This window comes from Cyanistes caeruleus, unplaced genomic scaffold (assembly GCF_971803275.1).
Source record: "Cyanistes caeruleus unplaced genomic scaffold, bCyaCae1.hap1.1 HAP1_SCAFFOLD_277, whole genome shotgun sequence".
Taxonomy (NCBI): Eukaryota; Metazoa; Chordata; class Aves; order Passeriformes; family Paridae; genus Cyanistes; species Cyanistes caeruleus.
The window spans coordinates 29,439-53,363 of record NW_028256052.1 but is presented as its reverse complement, the minus strand read 5'-3'; the positions used below and the strand labels follow the sequence as shown (position 1 = coordinate 53,363).

Sequence of the window (23,925 nt, the reverse complement as noted above, 5' to 3'; positions counted from 1 at the left end):
CCGCGGTCTCGGCGCCTTTCGGCTCCCGGGCGGGGCAGGGAGGGGCCGGGCCGGGAGCCGGGAGGGGAACGAGCGGGGCCGGCCCCGGCGGGCGAGGGGACGAGCGCGGAGCCGGGGGGAGCGGGGAAAGCGCTTTAATGCCGGAGCGGCCCGGGAGCGGAACGGCCCCGGCCGGGAGCCCCGCGGGCCCGGGGGACGCGGAGGAGAGGGAGGTGCCACCCGGAGCTGCCGCCGCCACCCGGGGCCGTCCCCTCTGTCGGCAGCTCCGGCCTCGGAGGCCGCCGGGACCCCCAGCCCGTTCCCCCGTGCGTTTGGGATCCCGGGACATCCCCTCTGCTCCGGGGGGGTCGCTGCTCCAAAGAGCTGTCCTGGCTCTGGACGAGGCGCTGCAGCCCCGGGGCACCCCCGGGCCGGCTCCGGGACCCCATCAGGGGCTTCACCTGCGATGTCCCACCCGCAGCACAGGGCCCTGCCCACACCCCCGACAGGGCTGGGGTCTCCCCGACCCCCGTTCGCTGCCCCAGCACCCCGAGGTGGGGCTGTGGGACAGCTCCAAGGCTGAGCTCGGTCGGTTGCGATCAGGTGGCTTTGGGATGTCAGGGTGTCACTTCCCAGCCACCTGGGACAGGAGCGGTCAGAGACTCCGGCGAGGCGTCACAGGAGCCGTTCCCGTCCCCTCCCCGGCTCTGCCCCTTCCCCGGGCCCGGCTCTGCCCCTTCCCCGGGGCTCTGCCCCCTCCCCGGGCCCGGCTCTGCCCCTTCCCCGGGGCTCTGCCCCTTCCCCACGGAGCGATGCTGTCCAGCTGTGCCCCAGCTGTTGGCGCGGGGAGGAGCCGGGCCCATCTGTGCAGAGGCTTCTCGGGGCCGGCAGGAATTGTTTGGCTGAGAAGGGACCTTCCAGCTCATCCCTTTCAGACAGACTTCCCCCGGGCCGGGCTGCTCCGAGCCCCGGCCCTGCTGCCATCCCGCAGCTGGACTCTGGCTGTGGCCAGTCCATGTCCCCAGGGTGCCCAGCCTGTGGCCCTGGCATGCCCAGCTCTCCCTCAGGGCGCACATCCTGCATGGGAACTCACCTCTGGCAAAGTTCCAGCCGGCGATGTAGCAGGATTTCAGCTCCGAGACCCTGAGCGAGGCGTCGGGCACGCAGCCCAGCTGGATGTAGTCGCTGCACTCCACGGGCTGCTCCAGCTCCAGCAGGGCGATGTCCCCAGCCCTGTCCCCAGCCCTGACCCCAGCCCTGTCCCCAGCCCCGGTGTCCCCAGCCCTGTCCCCAGCCCTGTCCCCAGCCCGGGTGTCCCCAGCCCTGTACCCAGCCCTGTCCCTGTACCGAGTGTCCCCAGCCCTGTCCCCAGCCCGGGTGTTCCCAGCCCGGGTGTCCCCAGCCCTGTCCCCAGCCACGGTGTCCCCAGCCCTGTCCCCAGCCCTGTCCCCAGCCCAGGTGTCCCCAGCCCTGTCCCCAGCCCTGTCCCCAGCCCCGGTGTCCCCAGCCCTGTCCCCAGCCACGGTGTCCCCAGCCCTGTCCCCAGCCCTGTCCCTGTACCGGGTGTCACCAGCCCTGTCCCCAGCCCTGTCCCCAGCCCTGTCCCCAGCCCCGGTGTCCCCAGCCCTGTCCCCAGCCCTGTCCCCAGCCCTGTCCCCAGCCCGGGTGTCCCCAGCCCTGTCCCCAGCCCTGTCCCTGTACCGAGTGTCCCCAGCCCTGTCCCCAGCCCCGGTGTCCCCAGCCCTGTCCCCAGCCACGGTGTCCCCAGCCCTGTCCCCAACCCTGTCCCTGTACCGGGTGTCACCAGCCCTGTCCCCAGCCCCGGTGTCCCCAGCCCTGTCCCCAACCCTGTCCCTGTACCGGGTGTCACCAGCCCTGTCCCCAGCCCTGTCCCCAGCCCTGTCCCCAGCCCGGGTGTCCCCAGCCCTGTACCCAGCCCTGTCCCTGTACCGAGTGTCCCCAGCCCTGTCCCCAGCCCGGGTGTTCCCAGCCCGGGTGTCCCCAGCCCTGTCCCCAGCCCTGTCCCCAGCCCGGGTGTTCCCAGCCCGGGTGTCCCCAGCCCTGTCCCTGTACCGAGTGTCCCCAGCCCTGTCCCCAGCCCTGTCCCCAGCCCTGTCCCTGTACCGGGTGTCCCCAGCCCAGGTGTCCTCAGCCCAGGTGTCCCCAGCCCTGTCCCCAGCCACGGTGTCCCCAGCCCTGTCCCCAGCCCTGTCCCCAGCCCCGGTGTCCCCAGCCCGGGTGTCCCCAGCCCTGTCCCTGTACCGGGTGTCCCCAGCCCTGTCCCCAGCCCCGGTGTCCCCAGCCCTGTCCCCAGCCCTGTCCCTGTGCCTGACCAGGGGTGAAATCTGTTCCAGCCCCGCGAGCGCAGCCCCAGCTTCGGGGCCTGGGGGTCCCTGCCGGGCCCTGGCACACACAGGGAACAGTGCACACCTGTACACACCTGTACACACCTGTACACACCTGTACACACCTGTGCACACCTGCACACACTTGTACACACCTGTACACACACACAGCTGCACACACCTGCACACACCTGTACACAACTGTACACACCTGTGCACACCTGTGCACACCAGTACACAACTGTACACACCTGCACACACCTGCACACACCTGTACACACCTGTGCACACCTGTACACACCTGTACGCATCTGCACACACCTGTGCACACCTGTACACAACTGTACACAACTGTACACACCTGCACACACCTGTGCACACCTGTACACACCTGTACACACCTGTACACACACACACAGCCTGTGGTGACACCTGTACACACCTGTACACACCTGTGCACACCTGTACACACCTGTACGTACCTGCACACACCTGTGCACACCTGTACACACCTGTACACACCTGTACACAACTGTACACACCTGCGCACACCTGCACACACCTGTACGCACCTGTACACACCTGTACACACCTGTACACACCTGCGCACACCTGTACACACCTGTACGCACCTGTACACACCTGCACACACCTGTACACACCTGTACACACACACACAGCCTGTGGTGACACCTGTACACACACACACACACAGGTGTCACACACACACAGGTGTCACACACACACACACACAGGTGTCACACACACACACACACACACACACACACACACACAGGTGTCACACACACACACACACAGACACACACACACACAGGTGTCACACACACACACACACACAGGTGTCACACACACACACACAGGTGTCACACACACACACACACACACACACACAGGTGTCACACACACACACACACACACACACACAGGTGTCACACACACACACACACACACACACACAGGTGTCACACACACACACACACACACACACAGGTGTCACACACACACAGGTGTCACGCACACACACACAGGTGTCACACACACACACACACACACACACACAGGTGTCACACACACACACACACACACACACACACACACAGGTGTCACACACACACACAGGTGTCACACACACACACACAGGTGTCACACACACACACACACTCACACAGGTGTCACACACACACAGGTATCACACACACACACACAGGTGTCACACACACACACAGGTGTCACACACACACACACACAGGTGTCACACACACACACACACACACACACACACTCACACAGGTGTCACACACACACACACACACTCACACAGGTGTCACACACACACAGGTGTCACACACACACACACACACACACACACAGGTGTCACACACACACACACACACACACACAGGTGTCACACACACACACAGGTTTCACACACACACACACACACACACACACAGGTTTCACACACACACACACACACAGGTGTCACACACACTCACACAGGTGTCACACACACACACAGGTGTCACACACACACACAGGTGTCACACACACACCTGCACACGCACTCTCAGCTCATTTTCACACCTGTCCCCTCCCCCCTTGTGGCCCCCGTGTCACTTCCCCTCCCCCAGCTCATCCTCTTTGTCCCCAAAGCCGATTATGGCGCTGGCTCAGCGGGGACACGAGCGTGCGGGACAGGCCACACCCCCCGACACGGGGCCACAGGTGTGCCCGGGGTGTCACAGCCTGTCCCAGGTGTGCCCGGGGTGTCACAGCCTGTCCCAGGTGTGCCCGGGGTGTCACAGCCCGTCCCAGGTGTGCCCGGGGTGTCACAGCCTGTCCCAGGTGTGCACGGGGTGTCCCAGGTGTGCAGGGACAGCCCAGGTGTGCCGGGATGTCCCAGGTGTGCAGTGACACCCCAGGTGTGCAGTGACACCCCAGGTGTGCAGGGACAGCCCAGGTGTGCCGGGGTGTCCCAGGTGTGCAGTGACACCCCAGGTGTGCAGGGACAGCCCAGGTGTGCAGGGGTGTCCCAGGTGTGCAGCGACACCCCAGGTGTGCAGTGACACCCCAGGTGTGCAGGGACAGCCCAGGTGTGCAGGGACACCCCAGGTGTGCAGTGACACCCCAGGTGTGCAGGGACACTCCAGGTGTGCAGGGGTGTCCCAGGTGTGCAGGGACACTCCAGGTGTGCAGTGACACCCCAGGTGTGCAGGGGCAGCCCAGGTGTGCAGGGGTGTCCCAGGTGTGCAGGGGTGTCCCAGGTGTGCAGCGACACCCCAGGTGTGCAGGGACAGCCCAGGTGTGCAGGGACACCCCAGGTGTGCAGTGACACCCCAGGTGTGCAGGGACACTCCAGGTGTGCAGGGGTGTCCCAGGTGTGCAGGGACACTCCAGGTGTGCAGTGACACCCCAGGTGTGCAGGGGCAGCCCAGGTGTGCAGGGGTGTCCCAGGTGTGCAGGGGTGTCCCAGGTGTGCAGGGACACCCCAGGTGTGCAGGGACAGCCCAGGTGTGCCGGGGTGTCCCAGGTGTGCAGCGACACCCCAGGTGTGCAGTGACGCTCCAGGTGTGCAGGGGTGTCCCAGGTGTGCAGTGACACCCCAGGTGTGCAGGGACACCCCAGGTGTGCAGGGACACTCCAGGTGTGCAAGGGTGTCCCAGGTGTGCAGTGACACTCCAGGTGTGCAGTGACACTCCAGGTGTGCAGGGACACTCCAGGTGTGCAGGGGTGTCCCAGGTGTGCAGGGACACCCCAGGTGTGCAGGGACAGCCCAGGTGTGCAGGGACACTCCAGGTGTGTCCCAGGTGTGCAGTGACACTCCAGGTGTGCAGGGACACCCCAGGTGTGCAGGGACACTCCAGGTGTGCAGGGACAGCCCAGGTGTGCAGGGACACTCCAGGTGTGCAGGGACACACCTCGGGCAGGCAGCAGAAGCGGTGCAGGCGGTGCCAGGTGACGCTCGCAGGTGACACAGACAGGTGACATCTCCTGAGGTGCAGCAGGGCAGGAGGTGACCCCCGGGCACAGCAGGTGAGGCAGGTGGGGCTCCAGGCAAACAGGGCTCTGCAAGGGCTGAGCACAGGCAGGGCAGGTGATGGAAATGGAGGTGCAGGAGGGTGGGTGATGCCCAGGTGATGCCCAGGTGATGCCCAGGTGATGCCCAGGTGATGCTCAGACAATGCCCAGGTGATACCCAGGTGGTACCCAGGTGGTACCCAGGCGATGCCCAGGTGATGCCCAGACGATACCCAGGTGGTACCCAGGTGATGCCCAGGTGATGCCCAGGTGGTACCCAGGTGATGCCCAGGTGATGCCCAGGTGATACAGGTGGTACCCAGGTGATGCCCAGGTGGTACCCAGGTGATGCCCAGGTGATAAAGGTGGTACCCAGGTGATGCCCAGGAAATGCCCAGGTGATGCCCAGGTGGTACCCAGGTGATACCCAGGTGATGCCCAGGTGATACCCAGGTGATGCCCAGGAAATGCCCAGGTGATGCCCAGGTGATGCCCAGGTGGTACCCAGGTGATACCCAGGTGATGCCCAGGTGGTACCCAGGTGATGCCCAGGTAATGCCCAGGTGATGCCCAGGTGATACAGGTGGTACCCAGGTGGTACCCAGGTGATGCCCAGGTAATGCCCAGGTAATGCCCAGGTGATACAGGTGGTACCCAGGTGATGCCCAGGTGGTACCCAGGTGATGCCCAGGTAATGCCCAGGTGATGCCCAGGTGATACAGGTGGTACCCAGGTGATGCCCAGGTGATGCCCAGGTGGTACCCAGGTGGTACCCAGGTGATGCCCAGGAAATGCCCAGGTGATGCCCAGGTGATGCCCAGGTGATAAAGGTGGTACCCAGGTGATGCCCAGGTAATGCCCAGGTGATGCCCAGGTGATACAGGTGGTACCCAGGTGGTACCCAGGTGATGCCCAGGTGATACAGGTGATGCCCAGGTGATGCCCAGGTGATAAAGGTGGTACCCAGGTAATGCCCAGGTACCGCCCCGGCCGGGCAGGACTCAGGCCCGGTCACAGGTCCCGGGTCAGCCCCGCCCCCGGCCCCGCCTCCCCCCGGCCCCGCCCCCTCCCCCCGTCCCGCCCCCTCCCCGGCCCCGCCCCCTCCCCCCGTCCCGCCCCCCCCGTCCCGCCGGGCCGGGGCAGCAGCGCCGGGGGCGGCGGCGCCGGGCAGGTACGGGGGGGGGGGGGCGGGGGCCGGGGGAGCCCGGGGGGAGCCCGGGTGGGGCCGGGGGGGGCCGGGGGGGGCCCGGGGCTGTGGGGCGGCCGGGGGTGACGGGGGGAGGGGACTGGGGGGGGCCGCGATCCCGGGGAGGGGGTCCCGCGGGGGTCGGTGTCCCGGACACCGGGGTCCTCTGGGCCGGGGGTGGCGCACGGCGACAGCCGGGGAGCGCAGGGTGGGAACGGGAGGACCCCCCACTCCTCCTCTGCCCCCCAGCAGGGAGCGGGGCCCGGGGATCCCCGGTGCCGGTGCCGGGGGTGGTTGGGGTGGCAGATGGGGAGCGCCCCCCCGCCTTCCCCTGCCCTAATTAGCTGCCGTTAATTGGGGGAGCCGCCATATGGCTCCCACTGCCGAGCGCGGGGGGGGCTGAGGGTCCCCCCTGCAGACCCCCAGGGCAGGGGGAGCCGCAGAGCGCGGGGCCTGGGGGGAAACACGAGTGGGATGCGTGAGGGGGGCGCGGGGAGAAGTCCCGGGGGACACGAGGGGGACACGGGGGGGGGACACGGCTGTCCCACCGGGAGCCGCGCCTGCCGGTCAGAGCCTGGGCTGGGGCCAGCGACACCCTGGGGACACGCTCGGGGCCGGGGACAGCACCCCGGGGTCCCGGGGAAGGGGACAGCGCTGGGGGTCCCGGGAGAGGGGAGCTGGCAGGGGGACAGGGATGAGGACACGGGGACCCAGGAAAGGGGACCTGGGGGTGGTGACAGCGCTGTCACCGGGGCTGTCCGGCCGGGGGACATTGCGGAGGGGGCTGGGGACAGCGCCCCGGGGCCGGGGGTGGCAGCCCCGCTCCTCCCTCCCCCGCCACAGGCGCCCCCCGAGGTCCCCATGGCGGCCGCGTCCTGCCCGGCGCTCCTGGCCGCCTGCCTGGCGCTGCACCTGGCCACAGGTGAGCACCTGGGGACACTGAGGGGACACTGAGGGGACACTGAGGGGACACCGCGGCTGGGACGGACCCCGTGGGGGTCTGCTGGGGACCCTGGAGTGGAAATTAGGGGTGGTGGGGACGCAAGGGGTGAGGTCACCAGGGAATGGGGACTTGGGGACATGGGAAAGGGACCCTGGGAGTAGCAACCGTGAGAGGTGGGACCCCCGGGCATGGGGACACAGAGGACCCCTGGGGGACCCCAAGATGTCACCCGAGTGCGGGACCCCTGGGGGGGATAGCCCACAGGTCTCGTGGGGACGGAGGCTTGGGGGGAGCACCGAGGGCTGGGGGACACACGAGTGACCGTGCCGGGGGTCCGGGAAGTGGCACTGGGGACACGGGGGGGCTGGGGGAGAGGTGGGAGTGAGGATGGAGATGTCGGTCTGGGAATACAGGGGAGACCCTGGGGGTCCGCAGGGGGGCCTGGAGAGGGGTCCGGGGGTGGGGGGTGGGCTGGAGAGGGGTCCGGGGATGGGGGGACCTGGAGGAGGGTCCGGGGGTGGGGGGGACCTGGAGGGGGGTCCGGGGGTGGGGGGGACCTGGAGGGGGGTCCGGGGGTGGGAGGTGGGCTGGAGAGGGGTCCGGGGGTGGGAGGTGGGCTGGGGGCCGGACCCCCCACGGACACCCGTGTGCGCATCCCCGGCGCGGCGGTGGCAGCTCGGGGCGACGGCTGCAGCGGCTTCGGGAACCTGTTCACGGAGATCGCGGAGAACAGCGCCCACGGGAGCCTGGTGGCGCGGCTGCCCCCGCCGGGGGACGCGGGGGGCGCGGGGGGCGGCGCCGGCCTCCAGCTCTGCCTGGTGGGCGCAGACGCCGCCTGGTTCTACCTGGACGGGCGCAGCGTCCGGCTCAACGTCTCGGCCGGGCGGGCGCTGGACCGTGAGGTGACACCGCCGCGACACCCCCGGTCCCCTGGCCTGCTCCTGCCGTCCTGTGTCCGTTGGGTGTCCGTCCGTGTCCACCCGTGTCCATCCCGTGTCCACCCGTGTCCATCCCACACCCACCCGTGTCCATCCCACACCCACCCGTGTCCATCCTGCATCCATCCCATGTCCACTGTCTGTCCTGAACCCACCTGTGTCCATCCTGCATCCATCCTGTGTCCATCCCACACCCACCCGTGTCCATCCTGCATCCATCCTGTGTCCATCCCGTGTCCACCCGTGTCCATCCCGTGTCCACCCGTGTCCATCCCGTGTCCACCCGTGTCCATCCCACACCCACCCGTGTCCATCCTGCATCCATCCCATGTCCACTGTCTGTCCTGAACCCACCTGTGTCCATCCTGTGTCCATCTGTCTCCACTGTCCCTCCATCCATCCTGTGTCCATCCTGCATCCAACTGTGTCCATCCTCCATCCACCCCATGTCCACTGTCCATCCCACACTCATCCTGTGTCCATCCTGTGTCCATCCTGTGTCCATCCTGTGTCCATCCTGTGTCCATCCTCCATCCATCCATCCCATGTCCATCCTGTGTCCATCCTGTGTCCATCCTGTGTCCATCCTCCATCCATCCATCCCATGTCCATCCTGTGTCCATCCTGTGTCCATCCTGTGTCCATTCTCCATCCATCCGGTGTCCATCCTCCATCCATCCATCCTGTGTCCATCCTGTGTCCATCCTGTGTCCATCCTGTGTCCATCCTGTGTCCATCCTCCATCCATCCATCCTGTGTCCATCCTCCATCCATCCATCCCATGTCCATCCTGTGTCCATCCTGTGTCCATCCTGCATCCACCTGTGTCCATCCTCCGTCCATCCATCCTGTGTCCACCCTGTGTCCACCCTGTGTCCATCCTGTGTCCATCCTGTGTCCATCCGGTGTCCATCCATCCTGTGTCCATCCTGTGTCCACCCTGTGTCCATCCTGTGTCCATCCTGTGTCCATCCATCCATCCATCCTGTGTCCATCCTGCATCCACCTGTGTCCATCCTCCATCCATCCCATGTCCATCCTGTGTCCATCCTGTGTCCATCCTGTGTCCATCCTCCATCCATCCATCCCATGTCCATCCTGTGTCCATCCTGTGTCCATCCTGTGTCCATTCTCCATCCACCCTGTGTCCACCCTGTGTCCATCCTGTGTCCACTCTGTGTCCATCCTCCATCCCAGACCATCCCGCTCCAGCCCCGTCCCTCCGTGCCCCTCCTGCGTGTCCCCAGTGTCCCCTGTCACGCCGTGTCCCAGTGCCCGTCCCTTGTCCCCTGCAGGAGCTGGAGTCCCCGGTGCTGATGGTGGCCCTGACCTGTGCCGAGGACGGCTCCCCCCCGGTACGGCCGCACGCGGTGGGACCCCGGGGGGCTCGGGGGTCGCTCCCACCCTGCTCACGCCGTGTCCCCCCCGCTGGGCCCTGGCAGGTGGAGTTCCGGATCATCGTCCAGGTGCTCAATGAGAACGACAACCGGCCCCACTTCCCGGGGGCCACCGTCCTCACCCACAACGTCAGCGAGGTGACAGCTGGGGACAGGGGTGGCGCCGTGCCCCGACACGGGGGTGGGGACGGGGCGGGGGTGGTGGGCACGGGCGAGGGGCAGCGTTTGGCTCGGGGTGGGTGACAGAAGGGATGGGGACAGCCCAGAGTAGGAGTGGGGGGATACTGGGTGTGTTTGGGAATGCGGGGGGTGTCGGGGACCCCCATGGGGCAGCTCAGGGATGTTTGGGGGTGTGGGGTGTGTTTGGGGGTGTGGGGTGTGTTTGGGGGTGTGGGGTGTGTTCGGGGACCCCCGGGTATGTTTGGGGGTGTGGGGTGTGTTCGGGGGTGTGGGGTGTGTTCGGGGACCCCCGGTGTGTTTGGGGACCCCCGGTGTGTTTGGGGATCTCGGGTGTGTTTGGGGGCCCTGGGTGTGTTTGGGGGTGTGGGGTGTGTTTGGGGACCCCGGGTGTGTTTGGGGATCCCGGGTGTATTTGGGGACCCCCGGGGGTGTTCGGGGACCCCCGGTGTGTTTGGGGGTGTGGGGTGTGTTTGGGGACCCCGGGTGTATTTGGGGACCCCCGGTGTGCTCGGGGACCCCGGTGTGCTCGGGGACCCCCGGGTGTGTTTGGGGACCCCCGGTGTGCTCGGGGACCCCGGTGTGTTTGGGGGTGTGGGGTGTGTTTGGGGATCCCGGGGGTGCTCGGGACCCCCGGGTGTGTTTGGGGACCCCCGGTGTGCTCGGGGACCCCCGGTGTGTTTGGGGGTGTGGGGTGTGTTAGGGATCCCCGGTGTGTTCGGGGACCCGGGTGTATTTGGGGACCCCGGGTGTATTTGGGGATCCCGGGGGTGCTCAGGGACCCCCGGGGGTGCTGGGGACCCCGGTGTGTTTGGGGGTGTGGGGTGTGCTCGGGGACCCCCGGTGTGTTTGGGGATCCCGGGTGTGTTTGGGGGCCCTGGCTGTGTTTGGGGGTGTGGGGTGTGTTTGGGGATCCCGGGGGTGTGTTAGGGATCCCCGGTGTGTTCGGGGACCCCCGGGGGTGCTCGGGACCCCCGGTGTGTTTGGGGGTGTGGGGTGTGCTCGGGGACCCCGGGTGTGTTTGGGGACCCCGGGTGTATTTGGGAATCCCCGGTGTGCTCGGGAACCCCGGGTGTATTTGGGGACCCCCGGTGTGTTCGGGGGTGTGGGCTGTGTTTGGGGGTGTGGGGTGTGCTCAGGGACCCCCGGGGGCGTTTGGGGGTGTGGGGTGTGTTTGGGGATCCCGGGGGTGCTGGGGACCCCCGGGGGTGTTTGGGGACCCCCGGTGTGTTTGGGGATCCCGGGTGTGTTTGGGGGCCCTGGGTGTGTTTGGGGGTGTGGGGTGTGTTTGGGGATCCCGGGGGTGCTGAGGGACCCCCGGGGGTGCTGGGGACCCCGGTGTGTTTGGGGATCCCCGGTGTGTTCGGGGACCCGGGTGTATTTGGGGATCCCGGGTGTATTTGGGAATCCCCGGTGTGCTCGGGACCCCCGGGTGTATTTGGGGACCCCGGGTGTATTTGGGGACCCCCGGGGGTGCTCAGGGACCCCCGGGGGTGCTGGGGACCCCCGCTGACCCCCGGGGCAGCTGGCTCCGGTGCACTCGGTGGTGTTCAGCGCGCAGGCCGAGGACGCGGACGGGGACACGCTCATGTACGTCATCGAGCCGGCCTCGGTGAGCCGGGGCGGGGGCGGGGGGCGCGGGGGGGCCGGGGCCATCTGCCGGCCTGACCGACCCCCCCCAGCCCGACGCCCGCTTCTTCCGCATCGAGCTCCCGAACAGCGGCCGCGTGCTGCTGGCGCGGGCCCTGGACTTCGAGAGCCGGCGGCACCTCGAGGTGGTCGTGACCGCCGTGGTGAGACCCCCGCCCGCCCCCGAGCCCCCCGCCTCTCCCCGCGGCCGTGGGACCCTCAGCGCGGGCACTCTGACACGGGACCCCCGTCTGTGAGCCCCCCACTTGTGGGAGCCCGATACGGGACCCCCGCCCGTGGGACCCCTGCCCACCCTCGTGAGTGGGGAGCTGGCACCCGCCCCTGGCCGCGGGGAGGACCCCAGACCCGGCCCAGCCCCCCGGAACCCCCCGCCCGCGGCTCTGGGGTCCCCGTGCCCGCCGCACCTCCTCGGGGTCACGGGGGGGTGACACGGGGGGGTGACACGGGGGGTGACACGGGGGGGTGACACGGGGGGTGACACGGGGGGGTGACACGGGGGAGTGACACGGGGGGGTGACACGGGGGGTGACACGGGGAGGGTGACACGGGGGGGCCCCCCCACGCCCGCCCGCCGTCCCCGCCGGCCCCGCTAATTGGGGGTGACGTGATCCGGTCACCTGCCCTCAATCCCCCTCATTTCCTTAATGGGCCACCTGCGCCCCCTCCCCCCCCCCAGCGCCCCGCCCCCACCCCGGCACCCTCCGGCTCCCCCCGACCCCCCCACGCCCCCACGGCCCTGGGCTGCGACCCCCACTCCTGCCTGGGGCTGAGGGTTCCGCTCCCTCGAGGTCCCCTTTACGGGGGGTCCCCATCCCGTGGGGGTCCCCGTGCCTATGGGGTCACCACTCCGTGGGGTCCCCATCCCGTGGGGGTCCCCGTGCCGTGGGGGTCCCTGTCCCGTGGGGGTCCCCATCCCGTGGGGGTCCCCATCCCGTGGGGGGTCCCCGTGCCTGTGGGGTCACCACTCCGTGGGGTCCCCATCCCGTGGGGGGTCCCCGTCCCGTGGGGTCCCCGTCCCGTGGGGGTCCCCGTGCCTCTGGGGTCACCACTCCGTGGGGTCGCGGTTCCCTGGGGGTCCCCAGGACACCCGGGGTGTCCCCACGCCGTGGGGGTCCCCGCGCCTCCCTGTGCCCCCCCAGCCGCTTTTGGGGCGCCCCGCGCCCCGTTTTTCCCTGCAGGAGATGAACACCCGCGAGCGCTTCAACGCCTCGGCCCGGCTGCGGGTCAATGTCCTGGACGGGGATGACCAGTACCCCCAATTCCTGCCCTGCACCCCCCGCGCCCCCCACGGCCCCCCGGTCTGCACCAGCCCCGTCTACACCGCCAACGTCACCGAGGGGCAGCTGCAGGTGCGGCACGGGGCCGCGGGGACACCGCGGGGACACCGCGGGGACACCGCGGGGACACCCGCGGGGCTCAGCCCGACACCTCCGTGTCCCCTCCTTGTCCCCAGGGGGGTCCCCTGAGCTTCAGCCCCGGCGCCGTCTATGCCGAGGACGGGGACAGGGGGCTGCGGGCGGCCATCACCTACTCGCTGCTGGCAGGTGACAGGGGGACCGGGGGGGACAGGGGGACCGGGGGGTGACAGGGGGGACACAGGGGGGACACAGGGGGACCGGGGGGGACAGGGGGACACAGGGGGGACACAGGGGGACACGGGGGGGACACAGGGGGACACAGGGGGGACACGGGGGGACACGGGGGACACGGGGGGGACACAGGTGGGACACGGGGCTCAGGGGCGCGGGAGGCGGTGACACACAGAGCCAGGAGGGCAGGGAGGTGGGGGGGTGTCCCCGTACTGGGGGGGTGTCCCCGTGCTGGGGGGTGTCCCCGTGCTGGGGCGGTGTCCCCATGCTGGGGGTGTCCCCGTGCTGGGGGTGTCCCCATGCTGGGGGGGTGTCCCATGATGGGGGTGTCCCCGTACTGGGGGTGTCCCCGTGCTGGGGGTGTCCCCATGTTGGGGGTGTCCCCGTGCTGGGGGTGTCCCCATGCTGGGGGGTGTCCCCATGCTGGGGGGGTGTCCCATGATGGGGGTGTCCCCGTGCTGGGGGTGTCCCCATGTTGGGGGTGTCCCCGTGCTGGGGGTGTCCCATGCTGGGGGTGTCTCCCCATGCTGGGGGTGTCCCCATGCTGGGGGTGTCCCCGTGCTGGGGAGGTGTCCCCGTGCTGGGGAGGTGTCCCCGTGCTGGGGGTGTCCCCATGCTGGGGGTGTCCCCATGATGGGGGTGTCCCCATGATGGGGGTGTCCCCATGCTGGGGGTGTCCCCATGCTGGGGGGTGTCCCCATGCTGGGGGTGTCCCCATGCTGGGGGTGTCCCATGCTGGGGGTGTCCCCGTGCTGGGTGTCCCCATGCTGGGGGTGTCCCCGTGCTGGGGGTGTCCCCATGCTGGGTGTCCCCGTGCTGGGTGTCCCCGTGCTGGGGGTGTCCCCATGCTGGGGGTGTCTCCATGCTGGGGGTGTCTCCCCATGCTGGGGGGGTGTCCCCATGCTGGGGGGTGTCACATGCTGGGGGGGTGTCCCATGATGGGGGTGTCCCCGTGCTGGGGGGTGTCCCCATGTTGGGGGTGTCCCCATGATGGGGGGGGTCCCCGTGCTGGGGGTGTCCCCGTGCTGGGGGGGTGTCCCATGATGGGGGTGTCCCCATGCTGGGGGTGTCCCCATGCTGGGGGTGTCCCCACCAGGGGTCCCTGTGCCGGGGGTCCGAGTCAGCACGTTCCAGTTGGGGTAAATTGAATAAAGGGATGGGGCTGGGGGGGCCCTAATCCCCCCTCAGGCTCGGGGGGGCTGCAGGGTGCGGGGTCAGCCCCTGCTGCACCCAAGGGAGCTCCAGCACCAGAGGGGTTAAACCCCTCCCATTCTGGACTTCAAAGGGTTAATAACGCCCTCCCCCTTCAAAATAAGGGGGGGTCCTCCCCGCCGTGGGGGTCCAGGAATGGGTGGGGGGACACCAGGGACCTCCCCCAGGGGAGTTTCCCACAGTGCCCCGGGGCAGGAGTGAGGCGGGGGGTCCAGGGCGGGGTGGGGGGGTCTCGGGGGGTCCCCATCTCTGTGTCCCCCCCAGGTCAGGAGAGCAGCAGGTTCCACATCGATAACGTGACCGGGGCCATCACGCTGCTGCGGGCGGTGGAGAGCAGCCGGCAGACCCCCGAGATCTGCCTCAGCGTCATGGTGGGCGGGGGGCGGGGGGGCCGGGGGATGGGGGGATGGGGGGACATGGGGAGATGGGGGGAGATGGGGGATGGGGGGAGATGGGGAGATGGGGGGAGATGGGGAGACGGGGGGTCCCAGGGGGATGGGGCTCCCCAGGGGGATGGGGTCCCTGGGATGGGGTCCCTGGGATGGGGTCCTTGAGTTGGGGTCCCTGGGTTGGGGTCCCTGGGTTGGGGTCCCTGCCTGGGGTCCCTGGGTTGGGGTCCCTGGGTTGGGGTCCCTGGGATGGGGACCCGGGTTGGGGTCCCTGGGATGGGGTCCCTGGGTTGGGGTCCCTGGGTTGGGGTCCCTGGGATGGGGTCCCTGGGTTGGGGTCCCTGGGTTGGGGTCCCTGGGATGGGGTCCCTGGGATGGGGTCCCTGGGTTGGGGTCCCTGGGATGGGGTCCCTGGGATGGGGTCCCTGGGTTGGGGTCCCTGGGATGGGGTCCCTGGGTTGGGGTCCCTGGGATGGGGTCCCTGGGTTGGGGTCCCTGGTTTGGGGTGCCTGGGTTGGGGTCCCCGGGATGGGGTCCCCGGGATGGGGTCCCCGGGTTGGGGTCCCTGGTTTGGGGTCCCTGGGTTGGGGTGCCTGGGTTGGGGTCCCTGGTTTGGGGTCCCTGGGTTGGGGTCCCTGGGATGGGGTCCCTGGGATGGGGACCCGGGTTGGGGTCCCTGGGTTGGGGTCCCCGGGATGGGGTCCCTGGGTTGGGGTCCCTGGGTTGGGGTCCTTGGGTTGGGGTCCCTGGGATGGGGACCCGGGATGGGGTCCCTGGGTTGGGGTCCCTGGGTTGGGGTCCCCGGGTTGGGGTCCCTGGGTTGGGGTCCCTGGGTTGGGGTCCCTGGGATGGGGTCCCCGGGTTGGGGTCCCTGGGATGGGGTCCCCGGGTTGGGGTCCCTGGGTTGGGGTCCCTGCCGGGGGTGCTCCGGGGAGCCCCGATGGGCGCAGGGAGCTGGTGGCAGGGGGTAAGTCCTGGGTGTCCCGTGTGTCCCTCCACGCCCCCTGTGTCCCCCCCATGTCCCCCCGTGTGTCCCCTCTCCTCTGCGGCCCCCCCCGGTGTCTCCCCGTGTTCCTGGTGTCCCCCCGGTGTCCCCCCGGTGTGTCCCCGTGTTCCCGGTGTCCCCCCCGTGTCCCCCCCATGTGTCCCCGGTGTCCCCCCGGTGTCTCCCCGTGTTCCCGGTGTCCCCCCGTGTCCCCCCGGTGTGTCCCCTTGTTCCCGGTGTCCCCCCCGTGTCCCCCCCGTGTCCCCCCCGTGTTCCCGGTGTCCCCCCGGTGTCCCCCCGTGTCCCCGGTGTCCCCCCGTGTCCCCCCGTGTTCCCCCATGTTCCCGGTGTCCCCCCGGTGTCCCCCCGTTCCCCCCCGTGTCCCCCCGGTGTCTCCCCGTGTTCCCGGTGTCCCCCCGGTGTGTCCCCGGTGTGTCCCCCGTGTCCCCCCCGTGTTCCCGCTGTGTCCCCCGTGTCCCCCCGTGTCCCCCCGTGTCTCCCCGTGTTCCCGGTGTCCCCCCGCTGTGTCCCCCGTGTCCCCCCCTTGTTCCCCCCGTGTCCCCCCCGTGTCCCCCCGGTGTCTCCCCGTGTTCCCGGTGTCTCCCCGTGTCCCCGGTGTCCCCCCGTGTCCCCGCAGGCCTCGCAGGTGAACGACCCCTCCAAGTACGCGGTGGCTCGGGCCGTGGTGCGGGTCCTGGCCCGGAACCGGCACCCGCCGCGCTTCCCCCGGGCCCGGTACCGAGCCTTCGTGGCCGCGGCCCCGCGCCGGGCAGCGCTGCTGCTCACCTTCGGCGGACAGGTGCTCACCCTGCGGGCACACGACCCCGACTTCCCCGAGGTGAGCGGGGGGAAGGCAGGGTGTGAGGGGGGGACAGGGGGGGACAGACAGGGTGTGAGGGGGGGACAGACAGGGTGTGAGGGGGGGACAGACAGGGTGTGAATGGGGGGACAGACAGGGTGTGAATGGGGGGACAGACAGGGTGTGAATGGGGGGGACAGACAGGGTGTGAGGGGGGGACAGACAGGGTGTGAATGGGGGGGACAGGTGGGGACAGACAGGGTGTGAGGGGGGACAGACAGGGTGTGAGGGGGGGACAGGGGGGGACAGACAGGGTGTGAGGGGGGGACAGGTGGGGACAGACAGGGTGTGAGGGGGGGACAGACAGGGTGTGAGGGGGGGACAGGGGGGGACAGACAGGGTGTGAGGGGGGGACAGACAGGGTGTGAGGGGGGGACAGGGGGGGACAGACAGGGTGTGAGGGGGGGACAGACAGGGTGTGAGGGGGGGGGGACACGGGGGGACAGACAGGGTGTGAGCAGGGGGGGACAGACAGGGTGTGAGGGGGGGACAGGGGGGGACAGACAGGGTGTGAGGGGGGGGACAGACAGGGTGTGAGGGGGGGACAGGTGGGGACAGACAGGGTGTGAGGGGGGGGACAGACAGGGTGTGAGGGGGGGACAGGGGGGGACAGACAGGGTGTGAGGGGGGGACAGACAGGGTGTGAGGGGGGGACAGGTGGGGACAGACAGGGTGTGAACAGGGGGACAGGTGGGGACAGACAGGGGGGACAGGGGGGGACAGACAGGGTGTGGGGGGGGGGACAGACAGGGTGTGAGGGGGGGGGACAGGGGGGGACAGACAGGGTGTGAGGGGGGGGACAGACAGGGTGTGAATGGGGGGGGGACAGGTGGGGACAGACAGGGTGTGAGGGGGGTCAGGGGGTGGGGAGCGGTGCAGGTAGAGGCAGGAAGGGGGGTGGGAAGTGGTACAGGTGAGGAGCCAGGTGGGATGAAGGTGGGATGGAGCTGGGATGCAGGTGGGATACAGGTGGGATACAGGTGGGATGAAGGTGAGGAGGAAGGTGGGATGCAGGTGGGATGCAGGTGGGATGAAGGTGGGATGGAGCTGGGATACAGGTGGGATGCAGGTGGGATGCAGGTGGGATGCAGGTGGGATGGCGCTGGGATGCAGGTGGGATGCAGGTACGCAGCACAGGTAGGGGATGCAGGTGGGATACAGGTACAGAGCACAGGTAGGGGATGGAGCTGGGATGCAGGTGGGATACAGGTGGGATACAGGTGGGATGGAGCTGGGATACAGGTGGGATGCAGCTGGGATACAGGTGGGATGCAGGTGGGATACAGGTGGGATGAAGGTGGGATGCAGCTGGGATACAGGTGGGATGCAGGTGGGATGCAGGTGGGATGCAGGTGGGATACAGGTGGGATACAGGTGGGATACAGGTGGGATGGAGCTGGGATACAGGTGGGATGCAGGTGGGATGGAGCTGGGATACAGGTGGGATGCAGGTGGGATACAGGTGGGATACAGGTGGGATGGAGCTGGGATGCAGGTGGGATACAGGTGGGATACAGCTGGGATACAGCTGGGATACAGGTGGGATGCAGGTGGGATGCAGGTACAGAGCACAGGTAGGGGATGCAGGTGGGATACAGGTGGGATACAGCTGGGATACAGCTGGAATACAGGTACGCAGCACAGGTAGGGGATGCAGGTGGGATGCAGGTGGGATACAGGTGGGATGCAGGTGGGATACAGGTGGGATACAGGTGGGATACAGGTGGGATGCAGGTACAGAGCACAGGTAGGGGATGCAGGTGGGATACAGGTGGGATACAGGTACAGAGCACAGGTAGGGGATGCAGATGGGATGCAGGTGGGATACAGCTGGGATACAGGTACGCAGCACAGGTAGGGGATGCAGGTGGGATACAGGTGGGATACAGGTGGGATGCAGGTGGGATACAGGTGGGATACAGGTGGGATACAGGTGGGATGCAGGTGGGATACAGCTGGGATACAGGTACAGAGCACAGGTAGGGGATGCAGGTGGAGGTGTGGGCAGCGGTGCAGGGCCCGGCTGAGGGTGGGTGCTGGCAGGAGCTGAGCCCCCCACCCCACAGGGGGTGAATCCTCAGGTGCGCTACACCCTGAGCCAGGGCAGCAACCAGAGCCAGCAGCTGTTCCAGGTGATGCCCAACGGGCTCCTGGTGGCCCAGGCGGACCAGCTGCGGCCCGGGCAGAGCTACCGGCTGCAGGTGGGCGGGGGGCTGGGGACACGCGGGGGGCTGGGGACACTCGGGGGACATCGGGGGGCTGGGGACACTCGGGGGACACCGGGGACACGCGGGGGACACTCGGGGGGCTGGGGACACGCGGGGGGCTGGGGACACTCGGGGGGCTGGGGACACTCGGGGGGCTGGGGACACGCGGGGGACACTCGGGGGGCTGGGGACACGCGGGGGGCTGGGGACACGCGGGGGGCTGGGGACACGTGGGGGGCTGGGGACACTCGGGGGACACTCGGGGGGCCGGGGACACTCGGGGGGCTGGGGACACTCGGGGGACACTCGGGGGGCTGGGGACACGTGGGGGGCTGGGGACACTCGGGGGACACTCGGGGGGCTGGGGACACTCGGGGGACACCGGGGACACTCAGGGGACACCGGGGACACTTGGGGGGCCGGGGAGGATTGAGGGGCGCTGGGTGGGCACGGCGGGGCTGGGGGCTGTGGGCACCTCGAGGTGCTCGTGACCGCCGTGGTGAGACCCCCACCCGCCCGCGGGACCCCCCTGCGGCCCCCCCGTGTCCGTGGGACCCTCACCCCGTGACCGCCACGGGACCCCCATCTGTGAGCCCCCCAGAGGGGCACCGAGGCCTGGGTGGCACCGGAGAGGTGACACGGGAGGGGGGCACAGAGAGGACTTGGGGTCACCCCTGGCGTGTCCCCGCGGTGCCACAGCCACGTCCCCGCGTGTCCCCTGTCCTCACCGTGTCCCGTGTCCCCTCGCTGTCCCCCCCTGCCCAGGTGCTGGCGCGGGACGCGGAGTCGGGCGAGAGCTCCAACGCCACGGTGGAGCTGGAGGTGCTGTGGCCGGGACAGGCGGGTACGGAGAGGGGGGACCCCCCCAGAAACCCCCCCGGGACCCCCCCGGGACCCTCCCCATCCCCACGGCACCGGGACACCCCCCCAGGGACCCTTTGCAGGGGTCCCCCCTGCCCGTGGCACCGGGGAGCCCCCGCCCCCAGCGCTGGGGTCCCCCCCGGGTCTGACCCCTCAAGAGGAGCCCCCCAACATCGCGTCCCCCCGGGGACGGAATTTCCCCGAGCTCCCCACGGTGACGGGGGGGGGTGATGAGCGTGAGGGGGGTCCCCTCCCACCCCCGGGATGGGATGAGAGCCCCCCCCCGCCCCCCGGGACCCCCCGGGATGTGATGAGAGCCCCCCCCACGCCCCCCGGGACCCCCCGGGATGTGATGTGATCCCCCCCCACGCCCCCCGGGACCCCTCGGAGCCCCCCGGGATGTGATGTGATCCCCCCCCCGGGATGTCCCGGCTCCCATCCACGTCCCCCTGTGACGCGTCCCCTCTGTCGCGCAGCCCCGCGGGACCCCTCGGAGCCGCCCCCCGGGCGGGGTGTGCCGGCGGGGGTCGCGGCGGGGGTGGCGGGGGCGCTGCTCCTGCTCGGGGCCGTTCTCCTGCTGGCGCTCCTGGCGCTGCGGGCGCGGCGGCGGCGGCGGCGGCGGCAGCGCACGGCGGAGCGGGCGGCGCTCGCCATCGAGAAGCACCCCAACGTGGTAGGGGCCCCCCAGCCCCCGGGCCCCCCGGGCACCCCCGGGCACCCCCTGCAGCCCCCGGGCACCCCCGGGCCCCCCAGCTCCCGGGCCCGCTCCCCCAGAGCCCCCCGAGCCCCCCCGGGCACCCCCGGGCCCCCCCCGAGCCCCCCCGGGCACCCCCCCGAGCCCCCCCGAGCCCCCCCGGGCACCCCCTGCTGCCCCCGGGCCCCCCCTGCAGCCCCCCCGGGCCCCCCCAGAGCCCCCCCGGGCACCCCCAGAGCCCCCCCGGGCACCCCCGGGCACCCCCGGGCCCCCCGAGCCCCCCCGGGCACCCCCTGCAGCCCCGGGCTCCCCCAGCCCCCGGGCACCTCCGGGCACCCCGGGCACCCCCAGAGCCCCCCCGAGCCCCCCGGGCACCCCCGAGCCCCCGGGCCCCCCGGGCCCCCCCTGCAGCCCCCGGGCCCCCCAGAGCCCCCCCGGGCCCCCCAGATCCCCCCCGAGCCCCCCAGAGCCCCCCAGCCCCCGGGCCCCCCCTGCAGCCCCCGGGCATCCCAGAGCCCCCCCGGGCTCCCCCAGCTCCCGGGCCCCCCGGGCCCCCCCTGCAGCCCCCGGGCCCGCTCCCCCAGAGCCCCCCCGGGCCCCCCCTGCAGCCCCCCCCCCGCTCCTCCGGGGCACCCCCAGCTCCGCCCCGCATCCCCCGGCCTGCCCGCCCTGGGCCCTTGGACCTGCACCCCGAACCCCCGAACCCCCCCGAACCCCCCCGAACCCCCCTGAGCCCCCCGAACCCCCCCTGAGCCCCCCCGAACCCCCCCTGAGCCCCCCCGAAACCCCCCGAACCCCCCTGAGCCCCCCGAACCCCCCCTGAGCCCCCCGAACCCCCCTGAGCCCCCCCGAACCCCCCCTGAGCCCCCCGAACTCCCCGAACCCCCCCTGAGCCCCCCTGAGCCCCCCGAACCCCCCTGAGCCCCCCGAACCCCCCCTGGGCCCTTGGATCTGCACCCCGAACCCCCCGAACCCCCCCGAACCCCCCCGAACTCCCCTGAGCCCTGGGATCTGCACCCCGAACCCCCCCGAACCCCCCCTGAGCCCCCCGAACCCCCCCGAACCCCCCGAACCCCCCTGAGCCCCTGGAGACCCCAACCTGCACCCCCAGAACCCCCCTGCGCCCCCCCCGCTGCCCTTGGATCTGCCCCCCCTGCACCCCCAACCCCCTCCTGCGCCCCCAGAGCCCCCCAACCCCCTCCCCGAACACGCAGAGCTCCCCCAGCTCCCCCCCGAACCCCCAAACCCCCCCAGACCCCCAAACCTCCCCCACCCCCATCCCGCCCCCCGGCCTGGGGGCGCTGCGGGACCGGGGGACCCCCAGTGGGGGGAAAGGGGGTCCCCTGCTCCGGGGGGGCCGGCAAGGAGGGAGCCCCCCCCCCCCGTGCCTCAGTTTCCCAGCTGACCCCCCCGTTCCCCCCGCAGAGCCTGAGGTGGTTCCAGCCGGTGAGTGCGGGGGGAGGGGGCGACCCCGGGGGGGCGGGGACCCCCAAAAAGTGCTGGGGGGCAGAGCCACCCCTTGTGAGCCCCCCAAAGGGGGATGCGGGGTCCCCTGTGCCGGGAGATCCTGGGGGGGGTCCCATTACAGGGGGGTCCCGTTACAGGGGGGTCCCATTACAGGGGGGTCCCATTAGAGGGGGGGTCCCATTACAGGGGGGTCCCATTACAGGGGAGATCCTGGGGGGGGGGTCCCATTACAGGGGGGGGTCCCATTACAGGGGGGGTCCCATTAGAGGGGGGTCCCATTACAGGGGAGATCCTGGGGGGGGGTCCCATTACAGGGGGGGTCCCGTTACAGGGGGGTCCCATTACAGGGGGGTCCCGTTACAGGGGGGTCCCATTACAGGGGGGTCCCATTACAGGGGGGGGTCCCATTACAGGGGGGGTCCCATTACAGGGGTCCCGTGAGGGGCTCGGGGTGCTGGGGGGTCCCGTGAGGGGTTCGGGGTGCTGGGGGGGGGGGGGGCTGCGCTGAGGGGGTCCCACGGGGGGTCCTGTGCTGGTCCTGTCGGGGGTGTCGGGGGGGGGGGGTCCCCGTGCCGGGGGTCCCACGGGAGAGGCTGGGGGGGGGTGAGGGTCCCGGTGCCGGGGGGAGGTCCCGGGGGGTCCCTTGGGGCGCTTCCCGTGCCAGGCAGGGCCCTGGGGGGGTCCCACGGGGGTCCCTGGTCTGGGCAGGGTTTGGAGCCCCGGGGGGGTCCCGGGGGGGTCCCACGGAGGGTCCTTGTGCAGGGGGGTCCCGGGGGGGTCCCGGGGGGGTCCCGGGGGGGGGTCCCAGGGGGGCTCCCATGGAGGGTCCTTGTGCAGGGGGGTCCCGGGGGGGTCCCGGGGGGGTCCCGGGGGGGGTCCCAGGGGGGTCCCGGGGGTTTCCATTGAGGGTCCTTGTGCAGGGGGGTCCCGGGGGGTCCCAGGGGGTCCCGGGGGGTGCTGGGGGGGTCCCAGGGGGGCTCCCATGGAGGGTCCTTGTGCGGGGGGGTCCCGGGGGGTCCCGGGGGGTCCCGGGGGGTGCTGGGGGGCTCCCATAGAGGGTCCTTGTGCAGGGGGGTCCCGGGGGGTCCCGGGGGGTCCCGGGGGGGTCCCGGGGGGGGTCCCGGGGGTTTCCATTGAGGGTCCTTGTGCACGGGGGTCCCGGGGGGTCCCGGGGGGTCCCGGGGGGGTCCCGGGGGGGTCCCGGGGGCTGTCACGGAGGGTCCCCGCGCGGGAGGGGGTCCCTTTGGGGGTCTCTGGCGCGGGGGTGCCCCCGGCCCCCCTGACCCCTCCGCCCCCTCCGCAGGTCCAGGCGGGCAAGTCCCCCCCGAGCCCCCCCCGGCTCTATTACCCCAACGAGGGCTACAGCGAGGTGGGGGAGGCCCCCCCGCCGCCCCCTCCCCCCCCGCCGCCGCCGCCGCCCCCGCCCCCCCCGCCGGCCCCCCAGGCGCCCCCCGCGCCCCCCAAACCCCAGGCCAACTCGCTGGGGCGGCCGGGGGGGGGCTCGCCCGGGGGGGGATCCCCGGGGGGGTCCCCGGCGCCCACCCGCGCCAGCCCCAGCCCCCCCCGCGCCCCCAGCCCCGGGGAGGTGTCGGGGGGTCCCGCGGAGGGGGGGGGCAGCCCCGGGCCGGGGGGGCGGCGGGGGGCGGCCCTGGGGGTGCTGCCGGCGCTGGAGGAGGTGAGCGAGGAGAGCCTGGAGGAGGGGGCGGGCAGCGACCCCCGCGTGCCCCCCCCGCTGCTGCAGCTGCTCGAGGACTCCATCGAGTGCTGAGGGGCGCGGGGGCTCGGGGGGCACAATAAAGAGCTGGAAACAAACTGGGGGTCACTGGGGGGCGCTGGGATGTACTGGGGGGTCACTGGGGGGTCACTGGGGGTCACTGGGATACCCTGGGGGGTCACTGGGGGTCACTGGGGGGTCACTGGGGGTCACTGGGGGTCACTGGGGGGCGCTGGGATACCCTGGGGGGTCACTGGGGGTCACTGGGGGTCACTGGGATATCCTGGGGGGTCA

The 23,925-nt window shown here is 70.7% G+C and overlaps 1 protein-coding gene across 1 annotated transcript; it reads left to right on the top strand.

Annotated features, from left to right (window-relative positions):
- The first annotated feature begins 7,410 nt into the window (after positions 1–7,410).
- LOC147645465 (cadherin-related family member 5-like) lies at positions 7,411–23,685 on the top strand. The gene is made up of 15 exons (XM_086874591.1): positions 7,411–7,471; positions 8,168–8,394; positions 9,726–9,785; positions 9,873–9,965; positions 11,530–11,616; positions 11,687–11,797; positions 12,833–13,003; positions 13,108–13,198; positions 14,720–14,826; positions 16,467–16,667; positions 18,755–18,889; positions 19,661–19,739; positions 20,233–20,429; positions 21,876–21,896; positions 23,221–23,685. Exons 1-15 carry the CDS (start codon positions 7,411–7,413, stop codon positions 23,683–23,685), a joined length of 2,106 nt encoding a protein of 701 aa, XP_086730717.1.
- Positions 23,686–23,925: the final 240 nt, after the last annotated feature.

Coding starts and splice junctions, on each gene's coding strand:
- LOC147645465 (XM_086874591.1), top strand. CDS start 7,411: ATGGCGGCCGCGTCCTGCCCGGCGCTCCTGGCCGCCTGCCTGGCGCTG. Junction 8,395..9,725: donor GGCGGGCGCTGGACCGTGAG/GTGACACCGCCG, acceptor TGTCCCCTGCAG/GAGCTGGAGTCCCCGGTGCT. Junction 11,798..12,832: donor AGGTGGTCGTGACCGCCGTG/GTGAGACCCCCG, acceptor TTTTCCCTGCAG/GAGATGAACACCCGCGAGCG.